This window comes from Mastigoproctus giganteus, chromosome 7, assembly GCF_048544385.1.
Source record: "Mastigoproctus giganteus isolate SK-2022 chromosome 7, ASM4854438v1, whole genome shotgun sequence".
NCBI classification, from domain to species: domain Eukaryota; kingdom Metazoa; phylum Arthropoda; class Arachnida; order Uropygi; family Thelyphonidae; genus Mastigoproctus; species Mastigoproctus giganteus.
Genome location: NC_143581.1, coordinates 60724734 through 60750366, shown reverse-complemented (window position 1 = coordinate 60750366; position 25633 = coordinate 60724734). Strand labels below are relative to the sequence as shown.

Below are 25633 nucleotides of genomic sequence, written 5' to 3'. Positions count from 1 at the left end.
ATCTGTCACCAATATAACCCCGGGGGCTAACATCTGGTGAGTATGGGCTTGGCACATCCAGGGTCCTGAGCTGGTAATCATCATTCTTCTCTTTCTTGGTGATTCCCTTCCACTTCTCTCTCTCTCTCTCTCTCTCTCTCTCTCTCTCTCTCTCTCTCTCTCTCTCTCTCTCTCTCTCTCTCTCTCTCTCTCTCTCTCTCTCAGGGTAACTTGGGAATTTTTTTTTTTTTTTTTTGGCTGATGCAGCATAAGCCTCAGGCTTCCTTGCACCATATAGCTAATAATAATAAATCTAAAGCTCCCAATAACATTCCTTCCATCCTCATATAACCCTCCCTCATCCATATTTCCTTTATCAAATACCTCCTTAACTATTTCTTTTTATCCCCAGTGTCATCTACTTTTCTACCTCCATCTATCCATCTTACTTTTCCAAAAATTGAAATAGTATATATATTTTTCAGAAATGCGTAATTTTTGAAAAACGCAACACAGAAAAGCGAAACTATCTACCCGATCTTACAGCCTTCTCAAAATCTATAAATATAAAACATACAGAAGTTGTGTGTGTGCGCGCGCGCAAAATAAATGCAGAAAAAAATATATATTTAATTACGACTATCGTATGTGTCTTTCAATATATTGCATTTTTACGGCTGAGTTTATGAAGATGCTCAATGTATGGCAAAAACATCTTTCATAAATATAAGCTACAATCTATTTTAACACATTTAACTTTCTGTTTCCAATGTCGCATTTATCAAATTCTACACATCTATCAAAATGTGTTACCCGCCAACGACCACTTAGCCAATGAAATTAGGAAAACACATGCCCGCGCTTCTTACTGCATTCGTCTGCGGTTTTCTGGACTGTTCTTTAGAAAATAGTTCCCCATAAAATTCAGCATAACTAGTATTTAAAAAAATAGAACAAAAACTATACACTAATGTTTAATTTTTAAAAAATATTTATATCTTAAAATTTATAAATGACTTACTTTGCAGATTTACTTGAAAACTATTCTTTATTCATTTAAAGTGCCACTGCGCAAGAATACAAAAACATCCCATGCTCTCTCCGACAGTTTGAAACGTGCGACCGTTAAAACTGCGCTTCTTGCAAACTTACAGCATTGTGAGTACTTACTCGGTGTTCTGAGGTACGTTTTTTTTTTAATTTCTTGAGCAACTTTAAACTAAGCTTTGTACAATATGCGTGAAATAGTGCACATTCAAGCAGGTCAGTGCGGAAATCAAATTGGAGCAAAGGTATATATGCATTTTTTTTTAATGTTCACATTTATTCACATCACTGCATTTTTTTATATACTGTATTTTGTATTTTATAGTTCGATTAAATCCGCACTATAAATTAATATATTTTCGGTTTGTTTAAGATAGATATATATAACGACATAGATTATTTTGCAATAATTTGTACGTATTAGTTTGATTTAATAAGTAATGGATAATATTTTCATAAAAAGTAATGTGATCGTTGGAACTGTCCGGATAGTGAAACTTTGATGTATATATGATGTATTTTCTTTTCTCTATCCTCATGTTTGGCGGAAGGGAATCATTCGTGATCGAGGAAATATATGATTTTCAACTGGATTTTCGCAAATATATTTAAATGTATAATATAAATGGAGTTATGGCGTCTGCAGATTGTTCGTTTACTACAACAAACTCAAGTTCTCGCGCCTGCTGCAGATTGAAATGTCATTTGGTGTGTATATAGGTGAACCCCCTGGCGGATTTCTTCTTTGATTCGTATATGTTCTCATATTTAAAAAATAAAACAAAAGTAAATAGTTTCAACTTGTTAATATGATTTTACGTGGAGCACATATTTTTCAATTTTTATGAATTGCTTGAAAGTTAACTCTTTTTATTTTTTTATAAATAAAACATCAAAAACTTCTAAAAATTTTTTAGGATTCTCTTTTTATTAAGAAGTGGTTTTCACCATATATTGTACGGAATGATGGGATTTCCACACATGTTCGCTCTTTGTATTATTTCTATGTAATTTTCACCCATATATTAGTATGTTTTTAACTTGAATTTCCCCAGAAAACTAAGATTTGCATAGAAAATATGTTCCTTAGCCGAAAAGCTTCAGAAAGCACTACTTCGGAATATGAGATTTTCAGATCAAGCATTTCTTGCTCAGTAGAATAGTTTTGAAGTTGAATGCACTGTATTTTAGTATTAGTACTGGCAAATCATGCAAGAAAGCAAGCTTATAAAGAAACAACCAAAAAAGAAGAAGAAAAAAAAAAAAACACACTTCACCCAACCACACCCTCCCGTAATTTGTTTAGTTCTTTGAATTAATTCAAACCACCCACTTCCAAAAGAACAGATGGAAGTGTGTTCCAACAATGAAACGCCCACTGGCTGAAGGCAAACTTCCACTCATCTGCCTTGCAAACATCCTTTCTCAATTTGAAATTATGCCCCCTTGTGTTTTTTTTGATTTGGTAGTTGTTGCCGCATCGGCTTCTGTGGCCATATTGCACCTCCCAAGGTTTTTGCAGTACTTTGATCCAAGCCTGAGGCAGGAATCGAACCCCCGACCTTTGGGTTGCCGGGCAGGTACTTTACCCACTCGGCTAGCCCGGTCAGCGTGTGTGTGTGTGTGTGTGTGTGTGTGTGTGCGCGTGCGTGCGCAATCTCAGAAAGAGGAAGGTTCCCATCAAGAATGCTTACTCAATTCATTCAAGGCCTTAAATGCCTCAATCAGATCTCCTTGCAGGTGTCTAGTTTCCACATACTGAAATTTGCAGAACTGAAGCCTTTCTAGGTAAGAGCACCCTTTTGTTCCCTTCACCAATCTGGTTACCCTTATCTGCACCCACTCCAGCAGATCTACATCCTTCCGAAAGTGAGGCCTCCAGACCTGTATACTCAAGAAGCAGTCTAATCATTGCCTTGTACAAGGAGGGGGGGGTAATCACCTTATCCCTGATAGCGAAGTTTCTATATATCATTGACAAACCCCAATGAGCTATCCTGGTAAAATTTCCCCCAAGGGGCTCACATCTGGTGAGTATGGACTTGGCACACCCAGGATCCTCAGCTGGATATCATCATTCTTCTCTTTCTTAGTGATTCCCTTCTACTTCTCTCTCGGGGTAATTCAGAAAAAAATTTTTTTGGCTGGTGCAGTATAAGCCTCAGGCTTCCTTGCACCATTTGGCTAATAATAATGATAAAATAAAAATAACATGTCTGTACTGCTCAGAGAACTGTACAATTACCCCCAGGTCTTTTTTTCATTTTCCACTATTCCAAGTGTAATTGCACAAAGTTGGTATGTTAATCTGGGATTACTGCTACCCATATGCAGTACATTGCATTTGTCAGTGTTAAACTTCAACTCCCATTTCTCAGCATCAGCCTAATTTTTCTAGAACTTGTTGCAGTAGCTTACCTTGATGATGTCACTAACTACCCTGCCAACCTTTGTATCATCAGCAAACTTGCTGATGTTAAGCCTGATATACCTTCATCAGTATCATTAATAAATACTGAAAAGAATGGGTGCAGCACCAAACCCTGAGGAGACTCCACTAATTAACATTAGTCCACGAAGAGGAGTGCCCATTAATAACCACTCTATCTTTTCTCAATCAACCTTCCCTTTATCCATAGCAGCAACTTGCTCTTAATGCCATACTACTCCAATTTGTACAGTATTCCACGTGCAGCAGTATAAAAAGCTTTCCTAAAATCCAAGTAAATGATATCAAAATTATTTTTTGCATCTAAAATTTTGTATGAGTGTTCCATGTGAATCTTTTAAAAATGAACTAGTGGAATTGAGGTTCAATTATGTACAGCAAGGCCTTTTATGTTTATTGCTGGTTCTGTTGCTCAAGAGTTATTACAAAAAATTTTTGCAACAATTTTGTGTCCAGGAAAAATACTGGGCTTGAATGTTGCACTCTGAACTTAAGGTACGTGAAAGAAACTGATTTGGAAAGGGCTTGCATATCCATCTGTCGAGTAGTCACAACAAACGACTGAAGTAATTATCCACTGAAAACAGTCTTTGCAAAGAATTGAACTAACTTATTAACGTCATAGCATGTTTTATTTTTGTATCAAGCATCTGAAATGGGTGCCCATCAAACTCTCAGCTGCCCAACTCAATGTCAGAGCTCACTCTTGTGCATCAGGCAACACACCAGAAACCTTCAGGGCAGAATGCGCTGGTCCCACAGGAGACTATTGTCAGGGAGACGGAAACATATTGTGCAAAAAGGATAGGTTGAATAGGACTAGGGTATGTCTGCCAGGGGCAAAAGCTGATGATGTAGAGCAGATATCATCTTTTAAGGGCACAAAGGGTAATATTGTTATACATGTTGGTACTAATGACATTAAGAGTAGGAGATCTGCAGACTTACTTAACAAGTATAGGTCAATGTTGAAAAAAAGTCGCAGGTTAGGGCCAAATTTGAAAATGTCTGCAATTCTGCCCAGACATGATAGGAGGGAGTATATGATGAGAGTCTCGTCAATTAATTCGGCACTGGAGAGATTGTGCAAGGTTCATGGGGTAGAATTTTTCTCAGTGTGGTGTATCCTTGTTAATAGGAGAGATTGTTTCTACAGGGATGGGATACACTTAAATAGAAAGCGTGCAAGAATATTTGCTGATGTTATTGAGGCAATGTCGAAAAACTGCTAGCTTGGTGGGGAGGATTCACAGACTAATAGATTAACAGTAGCCACAGGCAGAGGTGAAAGTGATTCTTGAACTGCTTCTGTTGGAATAAGCAGCAGTCTAGAAAGCGAGGTACTGGAGATTTCAAGGACTAATGGGAGTCATCAATGGAACAAGTAAATACATGGGTTGTGTTAGAGTAACTAACAGTAAGAGCAGGTGCATATACCTGCATGTACACCAGGGCTAGGAGTATAGCAAATAAATTTGATGAATTTGAGGTGCTGGTGAAGACATCAAAGGCTGATGTTGTTGGGATATCAGAGACATGGTGTCACGCAGAGATAAGGAATGCAGAATTGGAATTAAGTGACATGGATGGACAGTGCAGTGTTGAGTTAGTTTGGTGTGACATAAGCAGCAGGAAAACCAAGTTGAGAGGAGTGTGTTATAGGTCTAATACTCTGAGTACAACGAACAACTACTGAGAAATAGAGTGGGCAAGTAAACCAGATTGTCTTATAATGGGGGATTTTAACTTCCCAGATATAAACTGGAACTTGTGGGTTGGTCACTCACGCACTAGCAAGACTTTTGTGTATTGATTGGATGATTATTTTCTACAGTAGCATTTTCGAGAGGCAATTAGAGGGAGTAATACCTAATACCCTTGATCTGATTATCAGCAGTGATTATTCATGCATTAAGAATCTGCAGATAAAGGATCCACTAGGTGGCAGTGATCATAGTTTACTGATGTGGAATTTACTTCTTAAAGATGTAACTACCATCAGAGGTAAAGGGAAGGGTTTTTGCTTTCATAAAGGTGACTACAGTGGTCGCAGAGATTTTTAAAATTTTATACAGTGGGATCAGCTGATGTTACCAACAGCAAATTCTAAATGGAAAGCATTCAAGGAAGTAATCTTGGAAGCTACTTGGCTTTTTGTCCTAACAGGGACATGGCAGAGAAAAAAATGCATGGGATGCATATTTGTAAAATAAGAAGAGAAGTTTACCTCAATATATTATAACGTACTATATTGAGGTGAGTATTTGCGATAGGAAGCACAGGCCTCAGATATAAAAAAACAGACACGTTAACAAATTACAAACATTATTGGGAGGGTCAAGACAAGTTCATACGAATTCTAACACATTCTCGTGGGCTTGCGACCAAGTGCATACAAGTTGGGTGATGACCCCCCTGCATACACACAACATGCTACCACAGAATACGTCAGCTAGTTCGCAAACACCCCCTTGCCCAGCATTCAACGAACGTACTATATTGAGATAAACTTCTCTTATTATTTTACAAATATTAATATCAGTGTAGAACATATTGAGCATTACAGCTCTAGTTCATACTATGGGATGCATATAAATTATCAGGTGACACAGAAGACTGGTAGATATTAGCTTGTCTGGAATCAAATCAAAGGAGATTAAGCAAGTGAAGGCAGATTACGAGAAATGTTTGGCAAAAGATGCAAAGAAAAACAGTAAAGACTTCTTTACTTATGTAAACTCTAGCATGAAGGGGATGAATCAGATTGGTCCACTTGACATTGATGGTTCGATTGTTAACGAATTTGAGGTAGCTGACCAACTGAATGAGTTTTTTACATCTATATTCACACTAGGAAGTCTGTAGGGAAGTGGAGGCCAGAAGCTTATCAAACTCAGGCAGGGAGCTAAATGATTTTGTAATAACTGAGAGCAGCAAAGTGGAGGAGAAATTGTTGAAATTGAACATAAGAAAGGCACCTGAGGTGGATGGGATGGTGGATCAATCCAATTATGTTAAAGGTGGTAGCAAAGGAAGTAAACAAACCCTTAGCCATAATTATGAGAGTTTCCTTGGACTTAGGAGGTCTCCGTGGACTGGAGATGTGCAAATGTGTCCCCAATTCACAAAGAGAGATCAAAGGGTGACACGAGTAATTACAGACCTGTTAGTTTAACTTCTGTTCCAGGGAAAATAATGGAGTCACTGGTTAAAGATGCATTGCAGTATCATCTAGACAAGACTCCAGTTATAGTTCAGACATAGCATGGGTTTGTTAAGGGGAAGTCTTTTCTGACAAATTTGAGTGGATACTTAACGCTTAACATGGTTGATGTATCCAGGTATGGATATCGATGAAAACAATTGCAATATGTCACTTCTATTATATCAAAATATTTATACTAAAAAGGTTTTAGGACTGAAAGCCTCAGACTGCAGAAAATTCACTAACCGAACAAGTTAGCACATATCATCATTTTAGTTTGTGGTAAATTACCTAAGTAGGTGAAATGGCATCATATTTGTTATATCTCATATTGTGAATGCCTTCATAGCGAGTTGCCCTGAAATTGAACTACCTTCAATAGTAGATTCTCAAATAGGCAACACTTCATTAGTGGATTCTTAGCAGATCCCACCACCCATGCCGAGAATAAGTAACATTAGTCTTCTCCAGTGGGGAAACATTGCTTATTGGAGGTAGTGAAATATCGGACAACTCCTAGTGAAGGCATTCACAGTAAGGTAAGGTATCATCCACTGCAGGATGGAAGCCTCTTCGACAATTCATGTTGAGGGAAGTGGACCATAATCTGCCACGCTGGTCCAATGTGGGTTGGCAGATCAACCATATTTAGCAGTCAGGGGCTTAAACCCTGTTCTATACTCAAAGAGAGTGTGCTACTGCACTCCCTCTCCTGACTACTTGGCTACGGAGGCCGGTCGGTGGTTTACTACGAACTAATATGATGCTATGCGCTAACATGTTCGATAACCAAAATGTTTATACAGTGTATTACTTCATATTTTTTAATATAAAAATAGAGAATTTCTATATTTAAAAAACGTATTAAGTGGGAAAACATCATTATGATAATGCACAATGTATTCTTTATCACATACTTTTTATGCTGGAAAACCTTTTACCCGGAAAACTTTACGTGGAAAAATAATACATTACAACATAAGAGTTGAAATTGGGAAACTTCTTATGTGGGAATTTCTTATCCTGGTTCTACTGTATATATATATATAATTCTGATTAAATCCAAATGAATCAAAAATTAGACCTCAGAAATAAAAGCAAAATTAAGTGAAAATAAAAAATAAGGATAGTAGAGCAGGCATCAGTGGTAGCAAAAATGCAAAAACCACAACATGTTGCTTGTATTTAACTGTAATATTAAATTTCAATAAAAAGAAATGAAAGTATACCAGTAGCGTGGAAAACCAGTAGAGCGAATAATTTAACATGCAAAATTAAGGATAAAGTAATGTTGGAGAAACATTATTAAATAATTTAGAAAACAGAGTCCAAATTAAAGGAAAATTTGGCGGTGCTCCCCAGATAAGCAACAGTTTCCAAAACACGTGAAATATCAATACAGTATATGTAATTGTAACCAGCCAACAATACTGAAATTAAAATAGAGAAGAAAGTACAACATACCATAATATCGAATTGAATAGAAAAGACTAATGTTATGCCCCATCTTGTCAGTGGACCACAAGGCCATAATGGTTAGGGAACCACTACGTTTTGAATGCTACACAAATCCATGCCGCGAAAGAACGATACAAAAGATTTGTCCAACGGTGGTCCATATGTAGTGTAAAAATAATAGGACAGAGAAATAATACTCACATGGAGAAACCAAACTATTGAACAGACAAAGCAACTGCTGAACATATATATCCAGAAATAAATTAGTTTATTTCCTAATTTAAACTAGATTAGATTCCCTTTCAGTTTCACAGTTAAAACTCCTTATTGAAATTGTTAAAAAGAAACAAAGAGATGTAATGAAACAGTCAACCCTTGATTTTTTTTAAAAAAATGAAAGACTTGAACGTAACGACTAAAACGTGCAAAAGTTTATTCACTAATGTCTATTTAGTAGTTGAAAGAACAGGGAGTGCATTATGTTTTCCTTTTTCTTGGAAACTGTTAATTTCAAAACAGAAATATAACAGTCAATACAACCACGTGAAAAAGCAGTTATTGTGAGTATTGATTTGTTTTTGTGGCAAAATATGTGTGTTTATCATGTTTATATATATTTAACAACATGAATATTGGTTTTTTAAATATTTTATTGTACAGTACATCAATAAAAGATTGAAACAATGCAATTGTGTATTATTTCCATTATTATTCTTTGTGTGATCCTTTCTTAGACATAGTACGTATTGAAATTATTGTGCAAAAAAAAGAGGCGAGCAAAATTGATAGTAAGTATAAAGTTTGAATGCCAAAAAATGGCTAGAATTTTCTAATGCGATCCTGTTATATCGCAATGTGATTCTTTGGACCCTGAGCATCTGTGTTCCACTTCAAGGAATGAGTAACCTTAAATTCTAAGAAATACAATAAAAGCATTACTATTGTTGTTGGTTTCTCTTGTTTATTTTTGGTTGATATTTTTTTATTTAAATCATAAATAATAAAAACAATTTCAATTTGGTAAAAAAAATATAAAATTTAATTTTTCATAATAAAAACAAAAAAGTATCTATCATCAGGTGCTGCTGTTGTTGTTGTTGTTATTTGGTTTTTAGGAGCATTAGCAACTAAGGCCATATTGCTCCGGGATATGCGGTGGTCATTTCCTGACCTTTCCGCATCCTCCGTATTTGGTGGTGACGGACTCGAACCCCGGTCTAATCAAGAAACGTGCTACGCACTGCTGCTCCTTCCCACCTGGCTACGGAGGCGCCTCAGGTGCTGCATGTGAAGCATGAATGACTGAGGGTTTTTTTTTTTTTTTTTTTTAATTGTAAAAGTTTAGCCATGGTAACTTCCCACAGAATTTCCATTTCCATTTTTTGTCTGTTTTGCATTCCAGTTTTTGGCTGTGGAGTGTTGTTGTTCTTTTAATATTTACAGGTAGTTTTTGTTCTCTTTATGAGTTTTTTTTTTTTTTTCAAATATCAGGTATCAACAGAATCGAAAATATTAACACTATCTGCAACAAATAAATGCTAAGCATTCATAAATATGGTATTTATGAATGCTTAGCTATACAATACATTACTACTGCACGTGCGTTTATTTATTCAGGCAGAGATAAGTAGGAAGGTATAACTCTTAAAGAATTTTGAAAAAAATTCCATATTTTAGATGCAATCAAAATAATCAAACGAGCCTGGGACAAAATTACAGAGAAGAACATGGTGTTTGTAATAAACTCAGCCATCATTTTATTGATAATTTTGAAGGATTTCAAGAACCAGCAGAGATCATACAAAATGAAATAGAAGCGGTTGTTTAATATTGCTAACCAATTGCAACTTGAGGTTTCTACAACTAATGACTGATCTGCTTCAAACACACAATGGAGATCTCACAAATCAAGGCCTACTTGAAATGGCAAAATGTGAAGGAGCTGAGGAAAAATTGCTACAAATTTTTAAAAAATGCTTATGCATGCCATCGCCAAGCCAACAATTAGTGAAGAACCATCAACGAATGTGCATTTAGTCGATGATGATGAAAAATAAACATTCTTTAACATTTGTATGACATAAATAATTTTTTATTATAATTTGCTTGATTTTAAAGGCTATGCTTTCATTTCTTTGGGTAAATAAATCATTGTTTAAGCATAAACTATTGTTTTGTTGACCTTTACTTAACATTACGTCTATGGGAAAATATTCCCGCTTTATGAGCTTGCGCTAGGAACGAATTAACTTGTAAAGTCGGGAACTACCTGTATATGTAACAAGACTGTTTCTAATTATGGGGTTTTTTTTTTTTTTTTATCTTTTCATATAATGTCAGAATTATGGATACAATTTTAAAGTTTCCCATTTTAAACTTTCTTGGCCCAAAAAATTTGATTTGTGAGTAAAGATAACCTGCTTTTATCATTTTTTGCACAACCATAGACTAAAATTATGATAAAATTGCAGTTGTCCAAAACATGGTAATTAAGAATTTTTTTTCCCCCTGATAATTTAGTTTAAAAGTACTCTTAATTTTACCTACTTCTTTTTTTTAACACTGGTGTAAGAGGGAATTGTAGTATGAAAGGAAAAATGATTGAGAGATTGCCAATAAATAATTGCCAATGTTTTGCTTCAAAAGATGGAAATCTTTTTGCTGCAAGGTTTTTTATTTTTTGTCAATATATCACTTGGTTCTTATTCACTTCTTTTTCTTCAATTTGGCCCATCTGGTAGCAGTTGAAAGGGTGATATACATTTTACTGGCTTTTCATTGTAATGTATTTTCTTTGCTTAAATTTCTGGTTTTTGCATTGCTGTTAAAATGCCCAAAGTACAGAATTACAGAATTCATTGAATTACAAAGAAAACTCCTATATTTATAGAAATCTAAATTGAGCTATACAAATAAAAATTTGAAGAACAGGAGAGAGGGGGGGGAAAGCTAAGGTGAGTAGATCTATGCTATCATCATTACCATGCCATGCTCTGCATTCGTGTAACACGAGCCACACTGATGAAATGCATAAAGTACGTGCTGTCCAACCACAAGTAACAGCTCAACTCCCAGTGAACAGCCCTCCCATGTGGGAGGGGACTCACTATAAAATTTAATTATTTCTATATATTGTGTTTGGGTGCAGAAAGTTAGAATTGGTGTATTCAGTGTCGAGGAGACTATATAGAGATGGCAGTAGTGTGGTCTAATTGGGTTCATTTCAAAAATATATATTGTGCATTGATCACCGGTTTAAGATTAGCAGCTTTCTCTGTCTACATTTCTAAATATAAATGCAATTCTGCTTTAGGTTAGGAAGTGATATGTGCTTATAGATGAGTGAAATGTGCTTATAGATGAGCCACTCCCTGACTTGGGTCCCCCCCCCCATTTTGTGCTATTGCCTTTGGTTTCTGTGTAATGTAAACAAATGTTTCTTGACAGATGGCAAAAAACATTAGTTTATATTACACAGAAAATGAAAAAATTAATGCTACAGAAATTAGGTACTCTTTGATTTTATCTTTAATCAGTTATACTGTACATTATCAGAACCTTTCTTGAATATGTGTTCATAGTGTTGACATAGAGTTAGCATTAGCATTAGTAGAGGCATTTGATGCAAGAAAGCAAGCTTATGCAGCATCAGCCAAAAAAAAAAAAAAAAAACCACTTCCACTTCACCCCTCTGTTCGTTCGAAATACCTGTCCACTGAGCCTTAAATTTATTTAGGCTATCAACTTCCACGTCAAGGGATGGAAGTCGGTTCCACCAACCAACCACCCGCTGGCTAAAGGCAAATTTCCGCACGTCTATCCTACATCTGTCTTTTCTCAATTTGAATTTATGCCCTCTCAGGTGATTATTCTGAGCAAGAGCAAGAATCCCATCAGCATTGAGCATGCTCAAACCATTCAAGGCTTTATACACCTCTATCAGATCACCTCATGGTGCCTAGTCTTCAGACACTGTAATTTGCAAAACTTAAGCCTTTCTTCGTAAGAGCACCCCTTTGTTCCATTCACTAATCTTGTTGCCCTTCTCTGTACTCGTCCCAACAGCTCTACATCCTTCTTGAAATGAGTCCTCCAGACCTGTATACAGTACTCTAGGTGTGGCCTGACCATTGCCTTATACAAGGGAATAATCACCTCCTTATCCCTGCTAGAAAAATTCCTGTATATCATTGACAATACACCATGAGCTACTCTTGTAGCCCGTCTGCACTGCTCAGAGAACTTCATATCTGCCTGCACAATTACCCCCAGGTCCTTTTCATTCTCTACCACTGTCAGTGTAGTACCACAGAGTTGATACATTGCTCTGGGGTTGCTGTTTCCCATATGTAGTACTTTACATTTGGCAAATGTTAAACTTCATTTGCCACCTCTCAGCCCATCTGCTCAACCTTTCCAGATCCTGTTGCAACAGCATAGTGTCAGTAGTGTCCTTGACAACCCTGCCAACCTTTGTATCGTCTGCAAACTTGGACATTCAGCTTGATATACCATCATCAATATCATTTATAAATACAGAAAACAATAATGGACCCAACACTGAACCCTGAGGGATCCACTAATAACATTAGTCCACGATGAGCAGTGTCCATTGATTACCACTCTCTGTCTTCTCCCCCTCAACCACCCCTTTATCCATAGCAGCAATTTGCCTCCAGTGCCACACTGCTCCAATTTGTGCAGCAGTCTTCCATGTGCAACAGTATCAAAAGCCTTTCTAAGATCCAAGTATATAATATCAAAGTTATTCCCTGCATCCAGTTCTTTTGTGACTGCATCATAGTATCCAATCAAATTAATCAGGCAAGACTTCCCCTTAACAAAACCATGCTGTGTCCGAGCTATAACTGAAGTCTTGTCTAGATGATCCTGCAGTGCTTCTTTAACCAGTGCCTCCATTAATTTTCCTGGAACAGAAGTTAAACTCAGAGGCCTATAATTACTTGTGGCAGCCTTTGATCCTCCTTTGTGAATTGGGGTCACATTTGCACATCTCCAGTCTGTGGGTACCTCCCCTGAGTCCAAGGAAGCTCTCATAATTATGGCTAAGGGTTTGCTTACTTCCTTTGCTGCCTCCTTTAATATAACTGGATAGATCCCATCCACCCCAGGTGCCTTTCTTGTGTTTATGTTCAACAATTTCTCCTCCATTTTACTCTCAGTTATTACAAGATTCTCTAGCTTACTGCCAGAGTTGAATACACCTCTGGCATTCCCCTCGCTGAATAACTCCTCATGTGTGAATGTCAATGCAAAATATTCATTTAGTTTGTTAGCTACCTGAGCAGGATCATCTACAGTTGACCCATCGATATCAAGTGGACCAATCTGATTCATCCCCTTCCTTCTAGAGTTTACATAAGTAAAGAACTCTTTGCTGTTTTTCTTTGCATCCCTTGCCAAAGATTTCCCATAATCTGCCTTCGCCTGCCTAACCTTCTTTGTAACTTGGTTACAGATCAACTTGTATCTATCATAGGCTTCTGTGTCACGTGTTAATTTGTATGTATGCCATGCATTTTTCTTCTCTGCCATATGTCTCATTAGTTCATCTGACATCCATTTAGGCCTAAACCTTGAACGATATTTCTTAGTTGGTATGTAAAGCCTAGTAGCTTCCAAGATAAGTTCTTTGAATGCTTCCCATTTTGAATTTGCTGTTGGTAACATCATCAGTTGGTCCCACTGTATAGAATTTAAGTACTGTCTCAGACCATCGTAGTTGCCTTTACAAAAGCAATAACCCTTCCCTTTACCCCTAATGGTAGTTACCTCTTTCAGTAAGTCCCACTTGAGCACACTGATCACTGCCACCTAGTGGTTCGTTTATCTGCAGATTCTTAATCCACGAAGAATCACTACTGATAATCAAATCAAGAGTATTACTCCCTCTAGTTGCATCCCGAACATGCTGATGTAGAAAACAATCATCCAATAAATCCACAAAAGCCTTGCTAGTGTGTGAGTGACCAGTCCACAAATTCCAGTCAATATCTGGGAAATTAAAATCCCCCATTATAAGACTCTCTCTGATGTACTGGTCCACTCTATTTCCCTGTACAGTTTCTTATTATACTCATCAGAGTCATTAGGCCTATAGCGCACTCCTACTCTCAATTTTGCTTCTCTGAAGATAAATCATATATCCAGGGGCTCACATCTGGTGAGTATGGGCTTGGCATACCCAGGGTCCTGAGCTGGATATCATCATTCTTCTCTTCTTGGTGATTCCCTTCTACTTCTCTCTCTCTCTCTGTCTCTCACACTCCGGGTAACTTGGGAATTTTTTTTTTAGCTGGTGCAGCATAAGCCTCAGGCTTCCTTGCACTATATGGCTAGTAATAATAATAATAATAATAATAATAATCACTTTAAAGTCTTAACCAAGAATTGAGTTTGATATTGACCAAAATTTGATAAGTCTGTTTTTAAATATGAAATTAAGTAATTCATGTGTTTGTGCAAATGACTAACTGACATTGTAAATCAGGATATTGTAAACACAATGATAACAGTGTGGAACCAGTAGAGTAATAAAAAAATAAAATGTAAATACAAAAATATACTGAATTCCACTTGCTAATGGTAAAGTACACAAAATGTAATGAAGAATTATGCAATGTTGCAACATAGTAATAAAGCAGCAATTGCAGTGGCTGCATTTAAAGTCGATGGTGGCTTTCAACTTCATATCCTCAATCCAGTCTCTTAATCAAGGAATTCTGTGGTCATTCAAATTGCATTATCAGGACAAATTTTGAAAGAAATGTGGATAGGAAGAAATAAATGCTTTAGAATAAAGAAATTTCAATCTAACTTTGTCAGATGCTATCTAGGGTGGTGCAAATGCTTGGGATAATGCTGAGCCTGACATTAATATGTAGAGGGCATAGCTTCTGGCCATCTCAGTACATTTACATTATTTTTAGATGGTGTTGAACAAAAACTTGATTCATCTGGCTTTAGGTATAAGAAGAAGAAAACTGTTGGTGAAGTAGTAGTAGAAAAGTTCTTCAATATTGGTACTAAGGCTTCAATTGCCATCCAGCTGAGAGTGAAACATGCAATATGGTAATGAATGGAAATTAAAGTAATAACAGTGAAGATTATGTGAATGTCCCTGTACTTGCAGAAAAAATAAATAATAAATAACAATTATTCTGTTGCCAGAATAAATAATCAGAATTACAGAAGAATTGATTTGTGAGAACAAGGGAGTTTTATTTCAAAACATCATATGCTTGTTTATAAAATTCAAGTGTTTACTAAAAGAAAGACAACAACTTAAATTACAAGATGTATTTTTTCAAATAGCCTCTAAGTAATCTTCTGAAAGAACTATGCCTGAGTTTCAACCTTTAACTTCTGTAGTCTGTCTCTCCATGGCTTCACCAGATAGCAACTGATTTTTCTCAGATAATGCCATGTAAATTGTTTACTAACTCAACAGTGGAGAGGGGCAAGTGAGTTAATAACGTGTTATTCTTTATTTATTGTTATTATTTATTATTATTATTTTTTCTGGTGTGTTTTTAATACATTTTAGTCTTGAATCCTTGAAAAACTTATCTGGCAACTCTCAAATTCAGGAATGTTGATTTAAAGTCTCATATTGTACATTACAAATAACAGCAGTTGTCAGTCATCTAGAATAAATCACAAGATTTGATTCAAAGTGGAGAAACTATCTTTAGAAATTTTCCTTAAATTACATTCAGTAGTTTCAGTTTAAGTAAAAACACTTTTATCTTTAATTTTATCATTAACTTTTAATGTAGAAACTGAAAAAATATATAATTTTAAACAAGCAGAATTATTGCAACTAAGTTAATTTTGTATCATACTTATTGACCAGCTCACTTGATTGTGAATGAGTGTCTTGCAGATTGGTGTAATCAATATATCCCACTTACATGCACTTTGACTTACTTCTGTTCGGATTTATCCCACAGAGAAACATTTTATGTTGAACTGCTTTTATCGAATTTAATCACAGAAATATTATTGAAAACAGCATTAAATGCAGTTCTAATTTACAAGAATTTTAAAACATTATTCATATGGATGATTTGATGGGAGATTGTGGGGGTTAGTTATGGAGAATCTATTGTATTATTATTTATTGTTACTTTTTGTGCTGGACTTCTGGATCCCAGTTTCAAGGTTTTGCTCTACTCTTATTATATTTTATGTTTCGGTACAATTTAATTTGAAGATATTATTTTATATGATATTTATGAACTATTTGAGCTCCCCCTCCCCATCCCCAAAGTAGTGTGAGGAGCCTTCTGTGTTATTGGGTATAGAATTCAAAATATCCTTTGCTGTACTAAATTTTCAGGTTGAACTTCACCGTGCTGCCAAGACTACATTTGAGAACCACTACTCTACTCCATTGAAGTTTAACTTTTTACTAAGCTACTTTTTGCTGTCATAAAGGAGTTTTTGCAGTTCCCAGGAAATATTTATAGTATCTTATTGTCAGAAAAATATTAAAAACAGAAATTTTAATAATAATAATTATGATTCAGTATAAAAAAAAAAAAATCTGTTTTGGAGACATTATAAAGCAATCAAAATTACATTTATAATATATACAATTTCAATCATTCAAGTATGAAATTGCTCAGAATTTCAGTTGAGTAGTTTTCTAAATGAGAGGGAGGTCTTAAGTTACTGTTTATTATTATTAGCCATATGGTGCAAGGAAGCCTGAGGCTTATGCTGCAGTCAAAAAAAAAAAAAAAAAAAATTTCTGAACTACCCCAAGAGACAGAGAGAGAAATAAGGGAATCATCAAGGAAGAGAAGAATGATGATATCCAGCTCAGGACCCTGGGTGTGCCAAGCCCATACTCACCAGATGTGAGCCCCTGTTGTTTCAGTGCGTCTGTCAGTGATGCTGGCCAAGTGCAAATTCCCATCTGTTCTGCAGAAAAAAAGAGAAAATTTAATACACTGAAATATTCATGTTTAATGATTAGCTTGGAAAAAGGCAAAATTATATTTTAATTAAACACTAAATGAGAGTGTATTGTTGCACTGCACATTCCTTTGCATAAAATTATATTTACATAAAATTATTTTACGTTTAATTTTTAATCCGCTAATCCACCAAATCTGCTTTGCCAGCCTCTTTTTCTAACACTAATTCTTGAACATCTTCAGTAGCCATTTCATGAAAACCTTCCCCTCCCACCAACTTAGCAAGTTCAATTATTGTGCCAATTCTGTTTTCTGATGATTCGACCATATTTCCTGAATGAACTGACTCTGGCCATACATTTTTCCAACATGCACATGTTGACGGTTTTATTTCTTTGAGCAATAAAGCTATGGTTCCACAGTCCACAATTGAGAAATGTTTCCATGACTCAATTTTTTCAAAAATGTATTGTAACAATTTTCTAATGTAATGAGTTTAAAGGTAGATATAATGCCTTGATCTAATGGCTGAATTAAAGAAATTGTATTAGATGGTAGGAACATTACTTCAGCATTTTGGATAACTTAAATCTTTTGGATGGCCTGACGCATTATCCAATAGTAATAAAACTTTGATGTTTAGATTTTTCCACTTTAAATAGTTTTCCACAGCTAGCACAAAACAATTTAGAAACCATTCTTTAAATAAATCAGCAGTTACCCAAATTTTGCCTAAGTTCCTTAGGCATAATTTGGGTAACTGCTGAAATTAATTTAATTTAATTTAATTCACAACAAAAGTATTCCAATCAGTTCTTAAGAACAAAATTTAGTAATACATACCGAGAAAAATTTATAAATGATCAAGTAAAAACCAATATAACCTTACAAAAACCTTAAAAGTCACAAACTGCACGCTTCGAAATCACAATTTTTTTGTTGTTGTTATTTGGTTTTAGGAGCATTAGCAACTAAGGCCATATTGCTCTGGGGATATGCGGTGGTCATTCCCTGACCTTTCCACATCCTCCGTATTTGGTGAGCACGGGCTCGAACCCCGGTCTAATCAAGAAGCGTGTGCTATGCACTGCTGCTCCTGCCCACCTGGCTATGGAGGCGCCCTTTCACAATTTTTTATGGTCTCAAACAAGCACAAGTTTAATAGCACATCACCTAACATGGGGTTTTCCCAATATTTTTTTTTTTTTTTTTTTTTTGCATGGCGACTAGCGAGGATTCACAAAAAAAAAAAAATGGAAATGTTAAAAAATTACATCCAGCATGGACAGCAAGATTTTCTTCCCACAAAAGCTCAAAAATACCGTGTTTTGCAAGGTTTGCCGCAATTCTCTAACCGCGTTATATCAGCCATGTTAGAGTGAAACCGTATTATAGAAGTACCACATTATATGGGATTTTCCTGTATTGTGATCCATTAAGAAAGGATGAAATATTGGTATTAACCAAAAGGAAAAATTGGCACCTGTCAGGTACCATGCCATAGTTAGCATTAGTAGAGGCATTTGATACAAGAAAGCAAGGGGGTAAAAAAATAAATAAAAATCAGCCAAAAAAAAAAAAACAACTTCCCATTTCACTCCAAGAGTTTATCCACTTCTTCCTTGAATTTATTTAAGCTATCAACTTCCGCAATAGCAGATGGAAGTTTGTTCCAGCAATCAACTATCCGCTGGCTAAAGGCAAATTTCCGCACATCTGTTCGACAACTGTCTTTCCTCACTTTCAGTTTATGCCCCCCTCAGGTTTGTAATCTGCGCAAGAGGAAGAATCCCATCAGCATTGAGCCTGATCAATCCATTCAAGGCCTTATACACCTCAATCAGATCACTTTGCAGGTGCCTGGTCTCCAGATGCTGCAATTTGCAAAACTTAAGCCTTTTTTTGTAAGAATACCCCTTTGTTCCCCTCACCAATCTTGTTGCCTCTCTCTGTACTCGTTCTAGCAACTCTGCATCCTTCCTAAAATGAGGCCTCCAGACCTGTATGCAGTACTCAAGATATGGCCTGACCATTGCCTTATACAAGGGGATAATCACTTCCTTGTCCTTGCTAGCAAAATTCCTGTATATCATTGAAAAGACTCCATGACTTGCTCTGGGTCTGCACTGCTCAGAAAACTTCATATCTGACTGCACAATTACCCCAGGTTGCTTTCATTCTCCATTTCCCTGAGTGTAACACCACACAATTGGTACATTTCTCTGGGCTTACTGCTACCCATATGCAGTACTTTGCATTTGTCAATTTTAAACTTCAGTTGCCACTTCTCTGCCCAACTTTTCTAGACCGTGTTCAGTAGCATACTGTCATTAACAACTCTGCCAACCTTTATATCATCTGCAAACTTCAACATTAAGCCTGATATACCTTCATCAATATCATTGATAAATATGCACAACAGCAATGGGCCAAACACTGAACTCTGGGGGACTCCACTAATAACATTAATCTATGAAGAGCAGTGTCCATTGATTACCACTTTATGTCTTCTCCCACTCAACCATCCTTTTATTTATTGTAGCAACTTGCCCTTAATGCCATACTTCTCCAATTTGTACAGTAGTCATCCATGTGCAACAGTATCAAAAGCTTTCCTGAAATCCAAGTATATGATATCAAAATTATTTTTTGCATCCAGTTCTTTTGTGACCACATCATAATAGTCAATCAAATTGGTCAAATAAGGCTTCCCCTTAACAAACCCATGCCGTGTATGAATTATTACTGCAGTCTTGTCTAGATGATCCTGTAATGCTTCTTTAACCAGTGACTCTATTATTTTCCCTGGAACAGAAGTTAAACTAACAGGTTTCTAATTACTTGTGTCACCCTTTGATCCCCCTCTGTGACTTGAAGATACATTTTCATATCTCCAGTACCTGTGGGAACCTCTCCTGAGTCCAACAATGTTCTCATAATTATGGCTAATTAGCTTGTGCAATAAGTTTTGACCACAATTGCAGGTTAAGCAAAATTTTTGTCATAGTTTTTTGTGTTAAGAAACCCATCTTGAATGGGCTTAAAAGTCTCTCTCTCTCTCTCTCTCTCTCTCTCTCTCTCTCTCTCTCTCTCTCTCTCTCTCTCTCTCTCTCTCATGGACACTACAAGAGCTTGCTAATTTCCTGGTTTCCTGCATAAATGAGAATTCATGTAAATTGGGGTTCCCTCCCCCACAGAAAATACTTTCACTAAGGTAAAGCTGTGTAGATGCTTATAAATCATTTACATAAAATTTGTAAATTGAATGTGCATGAATTTTAAATATAGTCAAGATAAGTCTGTCCTCGTAAAGGGTCTGCCATTGGGGGAGGCTGTGGTTTAGGCTAATCAGATATCATCCTTGTTAATCTACAAGATATCATCCTTGTTAATCTACAAGATATCATCTTGTTCATGTATGGAATTTCTATTCATCTGAATGAAAAGCTGATACTGCACCATCCACTGTGATGTCAACTTTTCCATTCCTTCCCTTACCCTCTTGTACATCACTGATTGCTCATTAAGCAAAACTATAACTGTTTTCATGTTTATTATTCAAAAATAATGAATCTTTTGAAAGAATATATTATTTATGACCATTAACACTGCTGATACTATATAGATCATGGAGAGTTCTGTATATAACTTGAGACAAACACAATTCCAATCTTTGTAACTTGAATACCAGTCAGCCTTTCCATGCTAGTGTATATTACAGGAAACTGCAGATTTATTTTCAGCTAACAATTAATGTGGGCTTGTTATTTTTGAGATACACCTAAATGTAGCTCCCAACAGTTAAGGATTAAGAAATGTGCTTTATGTTATTTAACCCTCCATTACTTGCACCTCTAAATAGAATAGATTTGCTTGTATAGCATCTGTGAGACACCACACTTTGTTTTAATTATTAAAAAATAAAAATAATAAAAAAAACTTTTTTACTGAATTGAATAGTGTTCCACTAACGGTATGTTAAACTCAATTAGAAAACATTGAGCGAATGTAAACGTGAAAAACCAAATGTGGCAGCTGCAACATGAACAACTGATTAGCATGTAGATGGAAAAACAAAGCTCTATGACAAGGAGAGACAGCTCACTGGGCAATTTCTTCATTTGTTAAAGCTGTAGTAACTTGTAGATCACCATCTATGTCCATCCAATCATTAAACTCCTCCTCACCCACGTCTTCAGGCTTTTCAACGTGATCAGTATCGTGACTTAGTTGTCCATCATAAATAATTAATCCACATTTTTTGAAACAGTTGCTAATGCAGGTTTCGGAAACTTCATTCCAGGCACTCATTGTCATATGAAATGCATCTAGAACAGTTATCTGCTTTGCAATATCGGATGATGTTCCCAAACCTTCATCTATAGACTGGATGATTCTTTGCCTCATATCCGATCTATAAAAGGTCTTAAAGGTTTTTATTATTCCCTGGTCGAGAGGTTGAATCATTGATGTGGTATTGAATGTAGAAAAACTAATTCAATGTTTTTGCAAGTCAACTTTGGATGAGATGGACAGTTGTCCAAAACCAATGCAATTTTTTTTGTTTTTCTTATCCAATTTCAAATCCCATTTACGAAGATAATCTTCAAATAAAGAAGCTGTCATCCAAGAATTGGTATTATTGGCATATTCAACAGGCAGCTGTTTTACTCCTTTAAAACATCTAGGCGATTTACTTTTGCTGATAACTAACGGCTTCATCTTGATTGTTCCTGTCATGTTGCATGTTAAAAGAACTGTAATCCTGTCCTTGATCTTCTTTCCTGCAAATGCAGAGGAATTTTTAAAAATCATGCAGTGGTCTGGGGTAGCCCTGTAGTACAACCCTGTTTCATCTGTATTAAAAATGTCTTCAGGATTATAAGTGCTTAACAAAGTTTGCCAAGAGGTTTTCAACCAGGTGTCAGCTGCAGAACCATTGGAATCCTGTTTGTCCTCCATGAAGTTTTTTGTAAACAATATCATGCCTCTCCTTCCATCTTGTCAGACATCTGTCCATTGCCTTAAACTCTTTGTGTAGTTTTTCAGCAAAATCATTAGCTTTTTGAAGAAGAATGCTACGATTGATTGGCGCATTAAATGAGTTGGCTTGTTTGAACCAAACGAACAGAGCTTCATCTACTGTTTGGCATTTCCCTTTACACTTCCTTTTTCTGGTTTCACTAATCACATTAGTGTTTAATGTGTGACATGATTTTAACAATTTTGATAATGATGACTGAGGCACTCCTAATTTTACTGTCACTTCCCCTTGAGACATATTGCCTAAGTTTAATTTATCATACATTTCTATAATTCGTAACTTACCTTTTACACTCAGATTCACTCTCTTTCTATTCACTGACATGTTTTTTTTTGGTAGTAAAATTTAAAACACAGCAAAAAAAGATAAGCTTCAATCAATAACAAAGCACACGGCACACACAAATTGGAACTAACACGACACACGCAAGTGAGACGAAATTTAGATATAGAAGTGAAGAGCAGATGTCAGTGAAGGGGAAACACATTTTACCATAATAATGTGAAAACACAGAATTCCAGCTATCAGTATTATCGTAAATGAATAAGATAGAGTTTACTACCTGTTTATTGCACTAACAGAAAAGCCCAATAAACGGGAAACTGCAAATTGTTTTTATTGTTTTATGGTTGTGACCTCCAGAAATATGCTTTAGAAAAATATCGGAGGCGTTCAAAATTGATTCTTATAACCGAAAATGTGATTCTATTAAACGATGAAAGTGTAATATATTTTATTGATTTGGATCGGTTCTTCAAAATTTGATTCTATTGAGCGGCTGATTCTAATAACCAGTGATCACTATAACCGACACTTGCTGTATATAGAAAAAAGGGGGGCTGAACACTAGAATTACCCCAGGGGCTCATATCTGGTGAGTATGGGCTTGGTATACTCAGGGTCCTGAACTGGATATCATCATTCTTCTCTTTCTTGGTGATCCCTTCTACTTCTGACTCTTGTTCTCTCTCTGTCTCTCTCTCAAGGTAATTGAGAAATTTTTTTTTTTGGCTGGTGAAGCATAAGCCTCAGGCTTCCTTGCACCATATGGCTAATAATAATTTGGAAAAGCCAAAAGAGATTTACAATAAAGTGGTAGAATTTAGACATTCATTAGAATTTGGCAGCATTAGCATTTTGTTAGGGGGGTACTTGGTCAGTTTAGTTAGATTGGCGGAGAGACTGAAGACTGGGGGAAAATAGGTAGAAGGATCGGGACGATAGAGTAGACACCCACAAAGAGATCAGTGGGGACAAGCCCCACCAGGCAAAGTATGGGGGGGGCAGGGGGACAGAAACCAGTCTCCTCCCGCCCCTGCATGGAGATGGGGTTTTAAAGGGAACCGAGTTTGAGTACCCAGTTCAGATTGCCAAATGCCGTGTTGTGTCGATTCCAGTAGAATGGTTAAACTGCCCATCCTGCTCCAGGGGTTAGGATATGTTAGCTGGCAGAAGGGGTGGGAGAGACATGCATTAACTTCATTCATAATCTGCATTCTCACTCTACTTGCATTCTATTTTTATACTTTTTTCTTATATTTTACTTTATTTTATTATTATTTTTTTTTCACTCACTCATTCATCTTTTTCTCACACACCAGTGGTCAAGAAATACATTGTGAAAAGAAAGCACTTTCCCACAGTTCCCACAAGATCACTTTAGATCACAATGCTAGCTGTAATGGGAGACTAGAAGACCAGCCAACCTAAAACTTTAATTTAGTCATTTTTCCAGCACTTTATTTCAAATCAGTGTAGCTCTGAGGACAACTGGTGCTCTCCAATTGAAATAGTCAGTTTCATAGTATAATATTTATCATTGTTATTTAATAGCTATTTTAAAAATAGTATTTTACAGGTCTCTATAGTAGCTCTGGGTGCATATTGTAAGGATTGGTGCAACTTTTGACAAAGGTACAGCATGATGAACTCTTAGTATCAACAGCATTATTTTACCACACAGAACTTACTGGTTTAAGCAGCATGTGATGCCCAATCAATCAATCATATCTGGCTTTCTTTAGGATAGCTGTTTAAAGATAACTGGAGGGTTTCATAATTAGTTTCTTATTCAGTATTATCCAAGTTTCAACTTTATCATTCCGTTGTTAATTCAATTGAATTCATTTAACTATCATTTTTAATTGTTCAGAGAAAAGTAAATAAGTTCATAGGCTGTTCTTTGGAAACATTAGATTGTTTATCTTACAGTGTTTTGCTCACATGTGCAATTATTGCAAGTCCAGATGTTTAACTCAGTAAATGATGTTAAAACTCTAGAGTCAGTATGCTGGTAATAGAAATTTAAAAATTTTTTAATTTTAACAAAGTTTAGTTATAAATGGACCGACCAATACCATAGATAATCAGCTGCTTTGGGAAGTTTGAATTACAGTATATGAATTTAATACTTTCACAAGGTGAAAACGAGTATTTTCACCTCATTGTGAAGAAAATATTCAGTGCATGAAAGGAGGCTCTGCACTGAATATTTTACATATAAATACATGGATATTATTCATATGACTCTGCATAATAAATTAAAGACCAATAAAAATTTGTTTTGTACTGCTGATGAAGGTCGTAGAAAAGAGTGAAAACGTATGGTTGTGTTGTAGCTTTTAAAATTTTGAGGAGTGAAACTTTTTTGTGAAAAGTTTCTCTACAAAAGCTATATTATGAAAGAAATAATATAGTGATAATATAGCACTGCATGTTTGTTAAGGATTTAATGAACAATTGTATAACAGTAACTACTTTGAGGAGCTTAATTAAATTTAAGAGAGAACTTTTGAATTTAAATTAAATTAAAAATAATAATATTATAAAAGACAAGTATGAATAAATATTTTACTAAGTACTTGTATGCTTATTCTTGTTTATTACTGGTTTACTATTCAAAAAACCAAACCATTAATTAGTAAACATCACAAAGCTGGGAGTGGGTCTAACTCTAATAAAATTATTAGTGTTATTACTTTTTAATAATTAATGTCTGTAAAAATCCCATACCAAAGAAGGAAAACACAGATAAGCAGGAAGGTAACTGAAAAAAAAAAAAAAATAATAATAATAATAATAATAATAAATAAATAAGTAATTAGCCTGAGTGAATTCAAATCATTTACACCTAATTCTTGATTACTGTACATCTGGTGATACATATAATTTCATGTGAATGGTACACTTACCCTATCTTTCTTGGATTGTGAGTCCAAGGGGACATAAAATTAAATTTAAAAAAACGATGGCTGCAAGACAAATGCAAAAATTTGCTTTATATGGTGATTGTTGGAAGAAACTTCCATCTAGTGTTGTGGAAGTTGATGGTTTGAGGAGTGGGCAATGGACAGGCAGTTGTTGATAATCTGTGGGCTTTTAAAAGGACTTCAAAGTCTTTGTTACCAGTCATTTGGAAATTGAGTAAGAAAATATGGGTTACTGCAGTGTATTTTTAGGGCTAGTTTTTGTACCAGAAGTGAAAAAAACATTTGTTGGAAAAGAAC

General features: G+C 35.7%; 1 protein-coding gene across 1 annotated transcript in view; it reads left to right on the top strand.

Annotated features, from left to right (window-relative positions):
• The first annotated feature begins 1108 nt into the window (after positions 1 to 1108).
• Positions 1109 to 25633, top strand: part of LOC150082947 (tubulin beta chain) — a 63707-nt gene continuing 39182 nt past the window's right edge. Inside the window, exon 1 of the mRNA XM_090377690.1 lies at positions 1109 to 1271. Coding sequence (XP_090233816.1) covers positions 1215 to 1271 — 57 coding nt within the window. The 5' untranslated portion in view covers positions 1109 to 1214. The remainder of the gene's footprint in view (positions 1272 to 25633) is intronic.